This window comes from Schistocerca americana, chromosome 3 (assembly GCF_021461395.2).
Source record: "Schistocerca americana isolate TAMUIC-IGC-003095 chromosome 3, iqSchAmer2.1, whole genome shotgun sequence".
In the NCBI taxonomy this organism is placed as follows: Eukaryota; Metazoa; Arthropoda; class Insecta; order Orthoptera; family Acrididae; genus Schistocerca; species Schistocerca americana.
The window spans coordinates 450,540,465-450,559,643 of NC_060121.1; the positions used below are offsets into that span (position 1 = coordinate 450,540,465).

Consider the following 19,179-nt stretch of genomic DNA (forward strand, 5'->3'; position numbering starts at 1 on the left):
AAGATGGCCACCATTAGTGTTTAACAACCTTCTAGTTTAATGACAGCCATTGAGAGATCAATTACTCTCATGTATAGCTGCAACTTGGTACATTTTAATTCCCATCGGACATGAAGTGAACACTTAAATGCACATGAGGATGCATCTGTAAGGTGTGGAACTGGTCGTGGGTTTTGGAACGGACTACAATAAACAGTTAATGCTATCATTTGGACTGTCATTCATTTTTATTCTAATTTGCTAATAACACTTGGCATAATGTTATTGTATGAAAGTCCCAGTTCCATTATTCATGACTATATTCAGTTTTATGCTAATGAAGACGAAATGTGGTTTATTCATAAAAGGAAAGTGTAATTTGCATTTTAGCATATCTGCTATACAGGAGGCATATTTTGTGTATAACGTAAGGAAGTTTGTCATAGAAAAGGCACGAGTGCATTGTTTAATCTCAAAAACTGTACCCTGAAAGTTATTATTGGGTTTCCACCTTTTTCATTTTAAATGTTTTCAATGCTGGGACAGCAGGAATTATTCGGGAACTAGCAAAAATATTTTCAATGAGCCAATCACTTGAAATCCCCAATTTGACTAGACTACAATTATATTTAAAGACTTTCTGGAACACTCAATACTATTATGATGACTTACTAAGAAACAAACTGGGGCAAAAATAAATTGCTGAGACAAAGAGAGAGCACTGATGCTTGTTCAATTATAATCTTGGTTAATTTTTTGTATTTGTATTTCCACAAATTATGTTTTCTAATCATTCTGCCAATCTCACAAAGATATAAGCTGTGGCTGCTATAATTCTTGTCCAACATTCACCACATAAGATGCTGTGGCAATTTTTAGTGACAGCATTGCATAGATTTAACTCTGATGTGCATGCGGCACAACTAACTACAATTTCTTCAAACAATTTTGACAGGGTTTCTGTATCAACATGGCAAAAAGGCTTATTAAATTAAAATCTGGTAAAGAATTTCACCCCTAAAGCTGAGCACAACTTTTTATAAGTATTCATTTCAGCACATCTGCAACGAACACGTTTTCCTTTTGTTGTGTGTTAGGTGACATTCCCCAAGAGAAGTACTGTGGAATGTACACTGAGCTTAGAATTTTTCTGTATGAGCTCATTAGATATGAGGAACATAGCAGTAGTAACAAAGAACTTGACACCTAGTTTCATAATTTAGCACGTACTGATGTGATCATACTTACAGACAGACCCGATACTATGAAATAACTGTAGTCCTCCCGTTTGCAATATTTATATTCCTTGTGTGTATGTCATAGAAAGAAGACAATACTGAAATTCCAAGTTGGATAGTCTGTAACTGGGAATCTCTCGAGCTCAATGCATTTCCCAAATTTTCTTCCTGCCCACTTCTGTTTTTAAGAGACAATATGATCACATTAACTTGCACATTTATCACAGTCTTTTGAATTGGTAGCAGTTATTTATTTATTTTTTAAGCATAAAAAATAAAAGTCAAGCCTGGAGTCATATTATTTTCTTGAGCAAGTACAATCAATTTTCTTGAATATTTAATATTAACACTGACTTTACAAAAATTTTGTAGTTCTTTGCTATTAATTTTATAACAACGCAGCAAACATAAATAAGTTGAATTCATCATGTTTTGGAGAAACTGAATGAATAATACAAAAATAAATGACCCACATTTATTTCACTTTCTGTACATTATTGAAGAAGAATATGTTTCAAAATAGGAGACATGCAATTTTAAGTCAATCTCCACACATGGACCATTCACAATAAAGCACAGTAAACTGCATTTACAGCTTATGAATTAGAATTGGGCCCCTTCCTACGGCCAAATGTCTGGACAATGTTCACAAATCGACGGTTGTACTGGATTCGTCTCTTCGCCCTTCCAGTTTTCTTCTTCTTCTTTTCTTGTTTCTCTACCTGTTGTTAAATGTACATCTCTCATTATAACATACCAATACAAATAATTTTAAAAAATATAATTCAACAGATAAAAAAAATCTATTCACCAAGTGGCAGCAGGAGAAAAAACACAAAAAGTGGAAATGTGTGCAATTTTGAAGCCAGTGCCTCCTCCTCCTGGCAGAAGGGTTGAAGGGAAGGAAGAGTGATGAAGGAAAATGACTGGCAAGGTTTACAAAATGGGGGAAGTTACGGAAAAATCACCCAGAACCCCATGTTGGCAGAGACTTATCGGACAGGATAAGGAAATACTTTCCCTCCCTTCCTGTTTGGTAATTCTACCCTGTCTTGGGGTTCCAGATGGCTTTTACTCTCGTCATTTCATAAACCTCACCCGTCCTTTTCCTTCATCCCTCTTCCCTTCCTTTCAAACCTTCTACCAGGAGAAGGGGTCTGTGGCCCCGAAAGTTTGAGCATTACCGTAACATTTGTGTGGGTTTTCTCCTGCCACTTCTTGGTGAGTAGATTCTTTTATTTTACCAATTCCGTTATTTAAATACAATTTACATATGTCACTGCTCATTTCATTTAAAGATAAATAAATGCATAGGTTGTGATAACCTCACAAGGGGCATTAAACTATTTCTCACTTTTACTGAGTTTGTGCACACTGCGCTGTACATAAATTTCAAAGATATCAAATCAAATCACGACTATTGTCTTTGATTTTGAAATGTAGGATGTTTGGGTTAAGCTCTGTCAATAGTCAAGCTATTCAAAATTTTATCATTATTGACATAGATTCTGGAATTGGCAAGGTTTAATGAAAGTTAGGTTATTATGCAGTAACTAGATGAAAGAACATAGGATTTAATAAAAATTACACTTCATTCCTATGAAAATTGCATAACCTGGGTTTACTTTTAAAAGATAACTTTTTGTCAAGAATTTCATCTGAAATACCATTAAAGCAGTTCCATTAAATTTAAATTTAAACTAGTACAATATGTAATATCAAATAACATTTGTGGATGCCAAATTAGATTACAGAACTTGTATTTTTTCCAGAATACTTCAAAAATTAACAGTCATCCCCACAACACAGTAAGGAAAATCTTTGTCCTAACATTGCCTTCTATAAATTTGTCCTAACATTGCCTTCTATAAACTTTATGTTCCTTTCTTAATCACAGGAAGTGGGGAAAAGAATCCTAAATAATATGTACCAAAATACCCATCAGTCTTGTCTGCTGTATTATACAGGTTTCCTGAATTCACCACGCACTTTAGATATTACTAGGAAAAATGTGTTTATTATGCAAATTTAGATACCATGTTACTGTTACTGATCAAGTGTTACTACAATCTATTCTGTATTCACATTCACCGGTTTTACCAACTCTCAACCAAATTATCATACCCAATCACCTTGCGCTACACGACACTTCAGCCTGCCACCACAACTGAATTTCAGGGTTGTGTAGCACCAAATCAGGTTTAAGACGGATAACAGCAATAGAAAGTAAACTTTCTGGTGCACCATTCCACAACTGTCAAATAGTGATCAGTGACTATAATTTATTTGGTTATTTCAGTCAGATATGAAATGGAAGGATCTTCATCTTACATTTATGTCCTTTACTGGCATTAAAAAACTAAGTATATGCATAAGGACTGAAGCTCACAATGCTGTGTTGAAGTACAATTTATCTAACAAAACTAGAGAGCAGTGTAATGGCTGAAAGAGGAGCCCAAGTTTCTCTACTTGTCATGTAACAATAAATAATTGCCTTTGTGAATCCTTGATCTAAGTAAATGTACAGTACTACTCCAGCATCAAATCTACAAAGGGTCTTTTTGAAGTGGCATTACAAGAAAGTGACTGCCAAACACTTCTATCACATGGTTTACATGCCAACACTGCACTAGGGCCTTTGGCAGTGTAAGAAACATCAATTGCATAAAGTCTGTATCACCCTTCTTATCACCCAGTCCTACCCACACCGAGTGCCTCAACAGGAAATTCTCCAAGGATTAATATATGACTCATACTTTAAAATGGGGACATTTGTCCCACATACCCCCCCCCCCCCCATATCAACACTAACATAAAATACACAAGATACTTGTCCGACTGATTGACTAAAATCTTCAGTTTCCAAATTGTCTCACTTCAAATTAAACTATGTAACTTTTTACAGCTGTCTCCTTCACTCATCAGGACTGGAACTACCAACGCTTTGACATTTCTATATCACCACACATTGACAATCTGTCCCATGAAACTGTTGTGCAATATAATACCCGCCAAATTCATCTATCCACTACCATCTGCCTCAGTCCCACCAGTAGTAAATTTTACACCAAAGCCATGGAAATTTGGTAAATTTTTCATCACAACCACCAAACTGGCAAAACAGATTAATGGGAAAGTCCAGAATACAGTTACTGTGCATTCTGTACATCACATTCAAGAGACCTGAGTGCTTACTATGCTATATACCATTCATTTAGCTGTCCGGCTTTGTACTAATTTCCACAAACTCTAAAGATGCTAGGGGTGTTGTGTTCTATTTTAAGTGTTTATCAGCTTTACTCTGTGTTGTAGTTCCTGAAAAGAATTTGATACATAGCTGCTGAACAGAACTTTCACTTCCACATACATTACATATTAAACAAACAGAACATGACTAAAAACAAAGTCTCCTTAGGCAACTAACTTCTTATCCCTTGAAAAAGAACACAAACCTTTGGAGTCTGACCCTTGACCTTTCCAGCTCGAGCTAGTGATCCATGAACCTTTCCTCCCTTGAGGCTCACAGTGAAGTCTAATTCAAGACAAGATAGTGCAGACACTAGAACATCATCTGCAACTGGAGCTCCTGCACAATACAAACTTGCCGAATCCACATCGTCAGCACCTTCCAGGTGACACACACGCTCCTGCAAAAAAGAATCATGAAATTATGACAGCCTCACGTAAACAAGGAAAAAGATGTGTCACTTATCTTTACTTACTGATCTGTGTTACCACTGTGTGTGTGTGTGTGTGTGTGTGTGTGTGTGTGTGTGTGTGTGTGTGTGTGCGCGTGCGTGCAATGGACAGCTTCCTTGGCGGCTTTGTGAGCCATGTCATTTCCCTGTAACTCAATCTGGCCAGGTACCCAGCAAAAGATCTCCCTCCTTGCCATGTTGTTGGAACCACAGTAAGGAGTCATGGACGAGATGAGTCAGATGGTCTAATGGATACATTTGGCGAAGTGCTGGTAGTGCTCTAAGCAAGTCGAAACAGACAAGAAACCTGGTAGAATGATGTCTGTGATAACTCTCCAGTGCCGTCAGAATGCCATATTTCCTAATCATAATTTGTAAATTGTTACAGAAGAAGCACTTTAAAAACCCTATCAGTGAAAACTGCAGAACTGAGGACAGTTTCTTGCTAGGGTCCATATGTATAAACAACAATAAAACAGTGATATGTACTTAAAATGGACACAAAAAAGAGGTAGGAAGGAAATAATATGGAGTACAAGTTTTCCTGTACTGTGTCAAGCTTAAGATCACGCTGGGCCTCTGAAGGCACCGAAGCACAATGATTTCCATCCCTGGCGGTGTATTTTGAAGTCTGATAGATGCAGAACCTTGAGACAGTCTATAGCACGTATCCCAAATGGCTTGGTCGCATGGGGCCAATTCCTGAACTGCCATTCAAAGGTGCAACACTGCACTGTATGCCAATGATCGTAGTGATGCTGAGATTTTCGGTGCCTGTCGAGCCAAATGAATACGTTGTCGAATATAGTGTGGCAGTTCACCAGCCTCTGAACTGTGCTGGTCCGAAACACTCCAGTCGATATCTGAATGCCCCATGGTGGACAGCATCTAACATCTTGAGGTAGGAAGTACAGGCTGATCTGCACACCACACTGCCATAGTCTAAACAGGCTCGAACAAATCCCCCAAAAAACTGCAGGAGGAGGGACCCATCCACTCCACGTATTTCCGCTAAGGCATTTCAAAATATTCAATGACTGGAAGCCCTTTGTTTGTAGGTCTTTCAAGTGTGGAGATAAGTTAATTTTGAGTCAAATAATACACCCAAAAAGCATACAGTTCCTTGAAAATGTAACATATTGTCCCCCACTGTGAGCACTGTATGGTTAAACTCGAGCATGGTTAAAACTGATATATGTAGTCTTCTCTGGTAAGAACCGAAAAGTAGTTGTCCTGGTCCAGGTTTCCAACCTCCTAATGGTCAGTCGTAGCTGCCTCGTCATCGTCGCAAGATCAGAGGAAGAGTACAAGATTGCACAGTCTTCCACAAACAAAGAGCATTTGACAGGGCTCCTGACTGCAGAGGAAATGCCATTCATAATGATGGCAAACAATGCGACACTGAGGACAATGCCTTTGGGGACCCCATTCTCTTGAATAAAGCAGTCAGACAAGGCATTGCCAACGCAATATCAACAACGAGTCCTTGAGAAAGGATTGGTTAAGAAATGGTAGACATCCGTGTAGTCCCCATACATGAAACTGGCAAAGAATGTTGTACCTCCAAGTAATGTTGTATGCTTTTTCGAGGTCAAAAACAAACGAAATGGTTTTGGCGTAAGGACTTCTGTATCACCGTCTCCAGTAGAATTAAGTTGTCAAGGGAGGAACGGCAGTGCCTGACACCACACTGGGAGCAGCTCAAATAAACTTGGGATTCGAGCATTCAAGCGTCTTACCTGCACAACTGGTAAGGGCTACAGTCCGGTAACTGAAAGGGGCACTACAGTACTTTCGTGGTTTCCAGAATGAAAATAATATGGCCTCCTTCCAAGTCGTGGGGTACTGTCCATCAAACCAGATCTGATTCAAACAAGAAAGAAGCTGTTCTTTCACTTAAGGGCACAGATGACTAAGCATGGCATAATGGACCTAACCAGGTCCTGGAGCTGTGTGTCTGGCTGCAGACAAATCTGATTCCAGTTCCACATGGATAATGGAAGGTTGCAGACTTCCTAATGTGTGAGAAGAAACTGAGCTTCCTCATCTCCGCAGTCCTACAGAACACCTGAAACGCAGAAGCTTGTCTGAATGATGCAGTTACAGTAAAAAAGTGTTCAACTAAAACCTGAGCCATGTCTTCTGGGGTGTCCACCAAGACCCCATTACTTGACAAGGCTGTCAGGGGATGTGCACTGCCCTTCCTTTAAATCTGCCTTATTGAGTCCCAAACTTGCATAGTGAAAGTTGACTGATTAATGGAAGTTGTGAATTCCTTCAAGGACTACCTCTTCCATTTTTCATCACTAGCCTTGCATGTGCTCTCACAGATATGAAGGCATGAAAGTTTTCTGTAGTTGGAGGTGTTTGAAGTTCTGCAGAGCTGTTCACCTGGCCCCAATTGCCAATCGACAGTCATCATTCCAACAAGGCACAGGCCATCATCCGAGGTGGCTACTATACTGGGAGATGGACTCTGCGGCACCCCACCAGATCTCAAGTGACTTGGGCCACCATCTCCTGTGTACAATCCTTTTGTTAAAAAGTAGCCTGTCAACTGTACTGCAACCAATTTGCCCTGTGTATCATCCATCTTTGTGGTCTCCTGTCAGCCACCGTCCTAGTTGGCAGACCGATCCACACTGGGAAGTAGTCACTAGAATGTAAATCTGCAGCCACTTACCACTGAACTGGGTCTGCAATAGATGGGGAACAAAAGCAGAAGGTCAATGGTTGAAAAACATTCTGTACCTGTGGAAAAGTGTGTCATATTCTCAGAAAGGATGAGTCACTTGATCATCTGACCTCTGGAGCAACTGGTAGCTGATCCCACAGCACACTGCGAGCACTGAAGTCACCCCCCCAAAGAAGTGGAAGTGGGCATCGGACTGCTTGGAGGAGTTGTGTCAGTGTGCCTGCAGCTAAAGCATCATTAGGTGAAAGATACAAAGAAAACACTGTTATATTAAAGGGTGCTAGAATGTTCACAGCAATTGCTTGTATGGTTGTGGTACGAGGAACAGGAGAGGATTGGCCATCCACCTTTAGCCCTGTCTCCAGTAATATTATCCTTCCTGTCGGGTTGGTAACCTTGTAAGGCAGGTTTGTCGGTTACTTTAAGATGCGTCTTTTGTAAGCAGATACAGAATGGTTTCTCCTGGACCATGAGCTGTACTTCTTCCAAATGTGAGCGATATACATTTAAATTACTTGGTTTGTGGGGATGGCTTAGAAGGCTTCCGACAGTGGGCAGTAAGCAGAAGATAAGCCCATTACTGTCGGCTTCCGAATGACTTCTGTTTCAAGTGTAGCATTTCCCACAGGTACATCAAGAAGTGCATGTGTTCGTACTTTTATCTGTGGTATGAGTTTGTGTGGAGGCATCACACTTAGTGATTGGCGTCTTATGGATAGATGCAAAAGAAGTAGCAAAAACTAGAGGTTGTGTAGCTTTGAAAGCTTTTTAGCTTCACCATAGGATGTGTGTGTCTCACTTTCTGCTCCACACTGGGTGATCCTCAGAGCAGTTTACACATTTCGGAGGAAGTGTACAAGAATTGCCTGATCTGTGAGCTGAGCCTCCACCATTGCCACACGTAGCACTCCCATTATGTCCCGTAGTGGTACGGCCAAATCTTTGACATTTGAAGCATCGCATTGGGTTAGGAACAAACGGGAAAACCTTAAGACGGATATAGCCTGCAAGGATATGTTCAGGTAATTCTGGAGTATCAATTGTTACAATAAATGTTGCAGATTTTTCCAATTTGCCATTGATTCACCTCATAGTTCTGCACTTCCGTGGCGCCCATACGTTTCCAATCTTCGCTAACTCTGCGGAGTCCAGCTCCAAATATCTGAGCAGGTAACCATACCCTTACTAAAGTTACGCGTGCTATGCAACTCGACTGGATAGTCACTTAAGGCCTTACACCCTGAAGCTTAGATACTTGGTTTGAATTAGCAGTTTCAACCAAAAGTATTCCATTTGCGAAGTAGTTTTTTGACACTTTTTAGTGACCCAGCAAGACCTTCCAATGCCTTGTGAATACAAAAAAGGGAAACCTTCTCATAGGTTCCCCCCTTGGTTCGATTACAATGAAAGTGTTATGACCCACTAATGCCATGTTACTATGATTCTGTGACTTCTTTTTCTGAAGACTGACCAACCAAGCTCTCTTTGATGATTTTCTACCCGACGGTACACCCATCCCATCAGGTGCAGGTGCAGAATCCCCCATAGGGATCCCACGATACACTAGGGAAAATAACCATCGACCTAGACAGGCTCCTTATACCTGAGCAAGCCTTCTACAACTAGAGGACAGCAGGTGCCCTACAGGTTACCCACTAGAGCCTGTTTTACCTCAACAGCCATTCACCTCATCAGCACATAGCACACCTTGCGGTTGAGATTTTTTACATAGAGGTGTGTAGCTGCCTCGTAGCCCAGGTGGTGAAGCCAAGGCCTCCATTCTCTGAAACACACAACATTTCACCGCTGCGCAGCTCAGTGGTCACTGAAGCATGCCTAGAACTTACGGTAACAGAGGACTGATGGAGCTTACCAGTCTCCAGCTCAGGAACCAGGGGTTGCCAAGCCCGTACCCAGCAACCAAATACTGAGCCCCTGGGGGTCCATAATGACAAGATCACCCATGGAATTTCACAGAAACATTGCCCATACCATACCACTCCCTCATCCATCCTGGACCCTTCCGACAACTGTTTCAGGCTGTTTGCTTTCAGACATTTCAATCAATGGAGCATAAACTTCCACTTGGTGGAAGTCTAGTTGTAGTACTAGTGTAGAAATTCCAGCCTTTGTCACCAATGAGTAGCGGTCAGCATGGGTGCATGAACCAGGCACCTGTTGAGGCGGCCCAATGCACCAATATCTGCTTTATAGTCATTTAAGAGGCAGTATCTGTAGCCCCTTGGTTTACCTGGGTAGTCAGTTGCACAACAGTCGCACATCTGTTTGCCTGTACACATTTCTGCAGCTCTCATTAACCCCTGTCACCACGGCCCACGGTGCACCACATCTGCCTTGGTGCCAGTTTTGAGTAGTGCCATTTAGCCAAGCACTGTATACCTGAACAACGGTGGCGTGTGAATAGTTCAAAAATTTAGTCATTTCAAAAGTGCTTCCACCTTTGGCCTCAAAACAAAGATCGTGCCACTTTTGGACATCAGATAGATCACTTAATTTCCACATTATGGCAATGACTGCACTGTTTTCCATTCCCTCCCCAAAACACTTTCTATATCCTCCACTGCAACTACTACTGACACCTGCTGTCTGTGAGTGGTTCCATGTATACATCGAACATAGGCAGTAGTCATATTAGGGTGACTGACACGTGTATAATGTGTTTATCTGTTAGGGAAGTTCAAAAATTAGTATAATGTGAACACTTAACACAACAGTTTTACTAGGCAATGTGTTTTGAACTACAGTGGTGTCAAATACTGGTAGAGACCAGGTGTGAACTACCTCATTTACAATACCACTAAACTCAGTAAGAAATTGCTGCAGCCATTACTGAATCCTTTGCACTGTGCTTTTTCTTGCTGTTTTCTTATTTTGAAATGTATGAAAAGACTAATCTTGGCCCATCATGGAGTTTGATTACAACACTCTAAGGGACTGCAATCTCTGTCACGAAGTGTCAGTTCTGCTTTCACAGAAATGCGGAACACAGGTGGAGGCTTCTGGCCTGTGAGAGAAGTAGAGCTTATTTCACCACACTCCTACCCCTCTGGTGGTCATTATCTACATCTACATGGTTACTCCAATTCACACTTAAGTGCCTGGCAGAGGGTTCATCAAACCATTTTCATACTACTACTCTACCATTCCACTCTTGAATGGCGTGGGGGAAAAAAGAACTCGTAAATCTTTCCATTCAAGCTCTGATTTCTCTTATTTTATTATGATGATCATTTTCACATTCGGAAGAACCCAAAGAAAACCGCCTTTGTTTCAGTAACTGTCACCCCAATGTGCGTATCATATCAGTGACACTCTCACCCCTATTGCATGAAAACACAAAATGAGCTGAACTTCTTTGCACTTTTTTGATGTCCTCCATCAATCCTACCTGGTAAGGATCCCACACCGCACAGCAATATTCCAGCAGAGGACAGACAAGTGTAATGTAGTCTGTCTCTTTAGTGGGTTTGTCACATCTTCTAAGCGTTCTGCCAACAAAGCGCAGTCTTTGTTTCACCTTCCCCACAATATTATCTATGTGGTCTTTCCAATTTAAGTTGTTCGTAATTGTAATTCCTAGGTATTTAGTGGAATTGACAGCCCTTAGATTTGTGTAATTTATCGTATACCCAAAATTTGTCGGATTTCTTTTAGTACCCACGTGGATGACCTCACACTTTTCTTTCTTTAGTGCCAATTGCCACTTTTCGCACCATACAGAAATTCTATCTAGATCATTTTGTAATTGGAATTGACCGTCTGATGATTTTATTAGATGGTAAATTACAGCACCATCTGCAAACCATCTAATGGGGCTACTCACATTATCACCCGAATCATTTACATTAAATCAGGAACAGCAGAGGGCCTATGACACTACCTCACAGAACGCCAGATATCACTTCTGTTCTACTCGAAGATTTACGGTCTATCACTACGAACTGTGAACTCTGAGAGGAAATCCCGAATACAGTCACACAACTGAGACTATACTCCATACGCACGCAATCTGAATAATAGTCATTTGTGAGGAACGGTGTCAAAAGCCTTCTGGAAATCTTCCCCTAACATCTGAATAGGTTTATTTCCTGTTCTACATTAAGTTCCTTGTCGGTCCTACCTGTAACTTTGTCAAGTATGGGACAAATGGCTGTGAAAGCCCATAAAACATCTAAATCAATATTCTCCAGATACTCTAACTACAGAACTGAGTGGGAAATGAAAATAATGTTGAGAAATGCTTTAAATCAGAGAAGCACTAAATTCATTGGTGGGCAAATGCTGCTGCTTCCCTACAGAAACAATAATTTGTTGATAATTTCAATACAACCAAAAGAAGAAAAAGGCCACTTTGGAAAATGTTTTTGCAAAAGCTAATATCCCTGTCAAACTACCCAATCACTACTTTTAATATGTCATTTCAAAGCACTTAGGATGCTTCTTCAGGCATGTAGCTTGAGAACCTTTTAAATCTCGACGTCTAATCATTTCGTCAAAAAATAGATGCTGCCTTTTCAGGTCACTAGTTATCCAGATACAAAACAAAGGACACAGACCAAGCAGAAGTAATATAAGGAGACTTCACACTCAGCAGCGGAAGGCTCAAGTACTTTGTTCACATTACCGTAAATGTGAGGAAGTTTTTTTAGAAGCTATCTTTTCTGAGTGTAGCCTTGCATGGAAGTGGGCATAAACAATAAGCTGTTTACTCAAGAAGAGAATACAAGCTATTGAAATTTGATGCTACAGATTAAATGGGTAGATGCCATAACTAACGACGCAGTCACTGAACCCAACAGGAGAGAGAAGAAATTTGTGGCACAACCTGAGTAAAACAGGGCATACGTTTATAGGACACATTTGAAGGCATTAAGGAATTATTAATTTGGTACCGCTGGAAAACATGGCAGTAAAAATTGTGCACAGAGTCTAAGGGATGAATACAGTAAGCATGTTCAAATGGGTGTATGTTGCAGTAGATGTAGATAATGAGGCTTGCAGAGGACAGACTACTGTGGAGAAATGCACAACACCAGAACAACCAAAAAATCATGACACACACACACACACACACACACACACACACACATCGGTGTGTGTGGTTTTACACACCCGTGCAGCTGCAGCCACATTGAGCCAGATCAGCAAACAATACTAGGATTACAATTCAGCGGGTGGACTGGTGTGAGGGGTTGTGTTGACCGGTGGGGCGGTGTGGTGTAGGGGTGGAATACCAGAATACGGAGGAAGAGGCAGGTGGGTTTTGGGTGAGGCAGCTGGGGGGCACAGAGTTAGGCAATTAGAGAATAAATGTAACATGAAACAGTCACAAATTGATTTCTAGCATAGTACAAGGTCTAACTTATGCTTGGAAGGTGGCATTCTGGTCAAGAACTTGTGTAGCTAAATAATGTAATGCCAAGAGAAGAAGAATGTTTATTGCTATGATATTTTATGACCTATGCAATTATGAATGATACAGTTTCATATTATTATTCTGGTAATACTGTTATGTGAATTAACAGATGCAGTTCTCCCATTAGTATAGACAATTAACATACAGCTTAACCCACAGCCAACTGCTATTCCCCATTTCACATATTTTCTCAAAAACTCATTTCTGGAGTACATTATAGTACATATGATTTAAAATAATAAACACACACACACACACACACACACACACACACACACACACACACACACATACAATTGTCATCTTTACCTTGAAAGTGCTTTCACACTTGTCTGGGTTTTGAATGAGGTTATAGTTATAGGTCATAAGGTTTGAACAATGAGAAATATTTGACTTGCCAATTACATAAAAATATTTTGATTCAAGCAATCAAGCTGGCAGACAAAGATCACTAGTTGAAATCCAAAACAGGTGTGATAACAGAAATTCCACGACTACCGTAAATATGTCTAGACTTCACTGGCTCCTCAGTGCACATGCATCCCAGTACCATGCATTAAAATTAACCTACCTTATCACCAGAGCTGTGCCCAGCCATAGCACAAAAAACATTCAGAACTCATATTATGGCTGTCCACCTCAAGCAAACTACCCTGAACTCCGTTCAAAGTTCAATGCCCTGTTGCTTTAAAGAAGCTGAAGCACTTCTTTCTTGTTAAAACTATAATGTTTCTCCAAAAATTATCACAACATGTCAGTTTTCCTCTAACACACTAAAGCAAATACACTCATCTTTCCCAGTTACACTTCTTTCTTTTCTATTTCTCAATCAGCTATACCAGATCCTTTTACACATCTCCAATATTCATGTTTTATTACATTCATCTTACATCCCTTCTCATGCCATTGCTGCTAGTAAATGGAAATGCCCTGTGGCTAGGGCCTCCTGTTGTGTAGACCGTTCGCTTGGTCCAAGTCTTTTGAGTTGATGCCACTACGATGACTTGCGTGTCAATGGCGATGAAATACTGATGATAAGGACAACACAATATCCAGTCCCTGAGTGGAGAAAATCTCCGACCCGGCCAGGAATCGAACCCAGGCCATTAGGTATGACATTCCATCGCACAGACCACTCAGCTACAAGGTGTTACTAGTGATCATAGTTTATCTACCTGCATGTGATTTCTCATTTCTGTACTTCTCACGAACAAATGAAACCAGTTTCTAAGTGTTGGATTCTGTACCAGAGGCAGGTTATAACACACTAATCATAATGAATGTAATGTAAAACGACTAGCTGGATGCAACAGGGCCTGTTGGCCCAAATCTTGCAAAGGTTTTACATACTTCAGTAAAAATATGTCATTACAATTATTATATTTATTCTCATGACATTAACACACATTGGGCTTGCAAACACAGGGCCCAATCACAACCTTCCACATGAAAGTTACCTTAGTGGACCCTTTACATTTTTTAAATGTACACCTCTATATGCAAAATGCAATGTCCTGAGTAACTGACTGACTCATCACTGCCCAGCCCAAACTGCTAAGGATAGAAACCTGAAATTTGGAGAAAGTGTGCGTCTTATACTGTACGCATCATTTAAGAAAGGAATTTTCGAAAATCCATCCTAAAGGACGAAGAGTTTTCTTGAAAGGGTCCCAAATAAGGCAATTTTGAAGCTATACCTACGAAAATTGATATTTTGTATCTTGGTCAGAAACAATGTGTTCCAACATTTTTGTAAATTTGACCCTGGGGGGGGGGGGGGAAATAGTGGCTGAAAGCTTGTTTGATTTATCCTTATTAAAGAACTACTAGAGTATTCTTAAAGCTCCATCTACGAAGTATGGTGTTCGACTGCTTGGTTACAAATAAAAAAAAAATAGTCACTGTTTTTGGAAATTGAACCCCTGATGGAGTGAAATAGGGATATTTTTTATGAAAATTTTTAAAGCTACACATCTGAAAATTTAAATTTGGCTTGCTTCTCAGAAATAAAAAAAAAAAAATACGTTTCACTGTTTTTAGAAATTCAACCCATAAAGGGTTGAAATGGTGTCAGACTGTTTGATGACGTATGAACAGTTGCCAGCAGGCTCGTGCGCATGTGCAAAGCTGAATTCGCGTATGAGCAGTGCCTTCCTCCTGCATCTGGCTACTTGAAGCGTGGCTGTTTGCTGTATGGGCAGCAGCAGCAGCAAGTAGCCAGAAGCCACCCGGAAAAATTTTTCTGGCGTGCCCAAGCTGCCAGATTCACACATGCGCAGAGCAAGCTGAGTTATAGCGGGGGGGGGGTCCTTCCCCAAGTGACCCGTGTATATGTTTCGTGTCTTCGTTTACAGCTCCCACGTCAAATGAAATCAAAACAGATTTCTGTGGCCGGGAGCCATCAAGTGAATTAATTTACATTCTCATAACCATGAAAGGCCAAAATAAGTTAGTAGTTTCAATTTTCTGATTTTATATTATTTCCACATTATTAGCAATCAACCATTAACGTCTTAATGAAGCTATTTCTGTCTGTTTTATAGAGAAATTTGCTTCAGTTAATTTCTTTTTCCACTGAGGCAGTTAGTTTATTTGAAACAAAGTGTTTAATTGCACACTATTGGCTACTTTCAACCTCGTTCAATTTAAAGTGCAAATTTTCACTTTCTGGGACGAATGACGTTATAACATAATAAAGAACCAAACAAGATTATACAGTACTAGACCTCTAAGAAAATTGGTATCACGAAAACCACATGAAAAGCTGAATATCAGGTACTTCAGAGTGCATCTGGACATAGAAATGTGCAATTACAGCAGAATGAAGCATTTTAGTATGGTTTATGAAATTCCAATGCTGCTGGAGTAGTCTCTGATGTCCTGTCCCTTTAATGAAACTGTGAGATCTCTTAATGCTATATACGTATGAACATACATAAACATTGACTTGAAACTGACTAAATAGGCAAATTTGGTCAGTAGTTTTGAACTAAATATTTTGTTTCAAATATAATGACAGCTGTAGCAGAATTTTACAAATGTGTCTTCTGTGAAAGTGTTTTTCGATCACAAGGCACTTGTCTAGTACTTCCTCTAGGCCTGAAGTTATTTCTTAATTTGTGTTTACATCTTAAATTTATAAAATGCCATTCTATGCTAAATATTAGACTGGCAGCATACCCTGTTTTATCATTTTAACTTCCCACATGGCTTCATATTTATCCCTAGAGTAGAATATAACCTGTCAGTTGTACAGATGTAAACCTGTTGGAAATGCTACATAACAATATTGCAGAGTACGAAAAAAAAAAAAAAAAAAAAAAATCTGTCGAAGTCATCCCTTAGCAAAATTTTATGGTACTTGGAGCTGTGGAGTCTAATTTTGAAATGATATGTAGCCAAGAACTGTTTCCTTATTTGCATCCTTTATCCATGTGGAATATGATAAAACCATTGCTCTAAGTACAACTCAGTATGTCCTCAACAACATGCCGCACCGCTACACATGGTCACGTGATGCCCCACCAGAAATACGACGAAGAGCGTATGAGCAGAGCAAGCACCAAGCACGGGCTGCCTACGTCATCGTAGCTGCGCATGTGCAGTACAGCCTGTTGTCTGGCACTTTCTGGTAACTGTTCAAACGAACCTGTTATCACCCAGCCCAAACCACTAAGAATAGAAACCAAGTCTGGAGAGGGTGTGGATTTTATACTGTAGGCATCATTGAAAAGAGATTGTCTGAAACTGCCCATGTGGGGGTGAAACCTTTTTGGAAGTACATCGCCATTATGGGAATTCTCAAGCTACAACTATGAAAACAAGTATTTGGTTTCTCGACCAGAATATAAAAAAACGTATGTTTGAGCATTTTTCGAAATTCAATCACTAAGGGTGTAAAGTTGTAGGTGAAAGCTACTACTGACAATAAGTAACTACAATAGGATTTTTAAGGCTACATCTATGACAATTGGTATCTGACTTCTGGGATAGAAATTAAAAATGTCTTTCAGTGTTTCTGGAAACTCAACCCCCAAGGGAATGCAATATAGGATGAAATTTTTTAAGAAAATATTTCATTAGATTAACAAAATTTTAAAGCTTAATTTATAAAAATTCTCACTTCTCTCAGATACAAAGAAATATCTGGTAGGGGATGAAAGTTGCTATGGAAATATCTGCACAGGAGTGCCGAAGGCATGATTAACAAAAACTTTGGATTCCAGCTACCAGAATTACTGTCTGATCGGAAGCATATTTGTGAAGTACCATTCTTATATGGCCTTAATTAGTGTGAAAACATTAAGGCATTGCAAGTTGTTAACAAAATAAATATTCGATTAAAAAAAGATAGAGAGAAAAAAAAGGACTCTGCAATCTATGTGAGCAACAGCAGGCACTGAAATACTACGTTATACGAAAAAGTACGTATAGTGCACCGAAAAACTTATCTTATACAGGCTGTCTGAATTTTCTTTTCCTGTTTTGAAGATAAAATTGTGTTAAATGCAGCAAAATGCATGAAATATGGTGCTAACCACATTAGCACCATCCAACCTAACAGACCTTGGATTCAATGACATCAATCTTTCACCACAACCTCCATTCCAAACAATAAAATCAAAATAAATATTGCAATCTGGAAGCTGAGTATGTCATTTAACACATTTGCAGAAAACATGTCTCAGTAAACTTATTTGGATCCATCACAACAGATAGTTTCCTTACAAAGTTCACCAGGATGGTGCAACAAGAGAGATGCTCCTCATCAAAGGAAGAAGCCAAATCTGGTGCCTACCTTAACAAGTGGTGCAGCAAACACACCAATGACTTGATTCTTACACACTGTGAGACAAAAACATACAAATAGCTGTTGTGTGGTCTGTGTAAGTTTTTCCACATCATTTTTGTTGGCTTACATGTCTACCTCAAAATGTACAAGTCATATCAAAATCTGTAATATCAGAAATTGGGTCAGCCTTGCTGCAAAACACCTTGTTATTCGTTTATTCCTTAATAACAAAGTGTTCTGCAGACCCAATTTCTGACATTACTGTTTTTCTATGAAAAAACAGACCAAATGGAAGAGATCCAAGATAAAATCATTATACCAAAATCGGTCTTAGCCATAAAAAAGATAAAAGCAATCACTGATGAACCGCTTTTAATACATTGAGGAACATATAGCTCATTCTCACAAAATAATGTTACTTCCTACATGTATCGCCCACTCATAGATGACAAACATAAATAAATATTGTTTTCTAGTGAAACCACTGGGTGCAAAAAGATTATTTTACTATGAAAACACACACACACACGGGAGAGAGAGAGAGAGAGAGAGAGAGAGAAGTTGAACATGTACAGGGGTCACCAGGCTACAGCAACCAACACGAACGCTAACTAAACTAAATTACCTTAATCTGCCCAACACACTCGTCTCCTTCGCAGTCAATTACATGATTCGACTGCCCACGGATGTGAATCTGCATCATTTTCTGTTAACAAAAAATGTTACAGGATATAAACAACACTTTTGAACTATTATAAATAATGATATAGCATCAGCTGTATTTGTAACCCAGTTTGCATTACAAAATACGCTGAAACGTAGAATCTTATTTCCGTTTTAACCTATAGAACGAACAACGAAACATCACTGATAAACATCGCTCACCCACGTGTACAATATAACGAACGATCAAACGAAAAAGAACAGATTACATCACTACTTATTAATAAAACGCCATTTTTGAGAAGGTCTGAAACAAAATTCAATTCAAGTCACTTGAATCTTACCGAAACAGATATCTGCTCTTGCACAACAAATATTGAACAACTACGATCAACTACCACAGATAAGCAAAGGAATTTCACGAACTTGAAATTGCTAAAATAATATCTTTGACTGTTCATAGAGTATATTCAATAACATCGGATACCATTTAATATGTCCCTTTGCTTGAGTAGTAAAGTGCATAGGCTAATAAAACTATTTAAAAACACCTTTCGCTAACATGCTGCAGCAGTGAGAATCAAGATACACAGCTACTTCTTATGACTGTAAAAAGTATTCTGTTTTGATGGCAAGAAGCGGAAATCTGCAGCACCCTGCAAGGATAACAGTAAATG

The 19,179-nt window shown here is 39.5% G+C and overlaps 1 protein-coding gene across 1 annotated transcript; it reads right to left on the reverse strand.

The window, feature by feature from the left end:
• Positions 1-1,678: 1,678 nt before the first annotated feature.
• LOC124605696 lies at positions 1,679-18,965 on the reverse strand. The gene is made up of 4 exons (XM_047137557.1): positions 18,847-18,965; positions 18,465-18,545; positions 4,670-4,864; positions 1,679-1,939 (listed from the first exon to the last, which is right to left on the reverse strand). Exons 1-4 carry the CDS (start codon positions 18,961-18,963, stop codon positions 1,814-1,816), a joined length of 519 nt encoding a protein of 172 aa, XP_046993513.1. The 5' UTR covers positions 18,964-18,965; the 3' UTR covers positions 1,679-1,813.
• Positions 18,966-19,179: the final 214 nt, after the last annotated feature.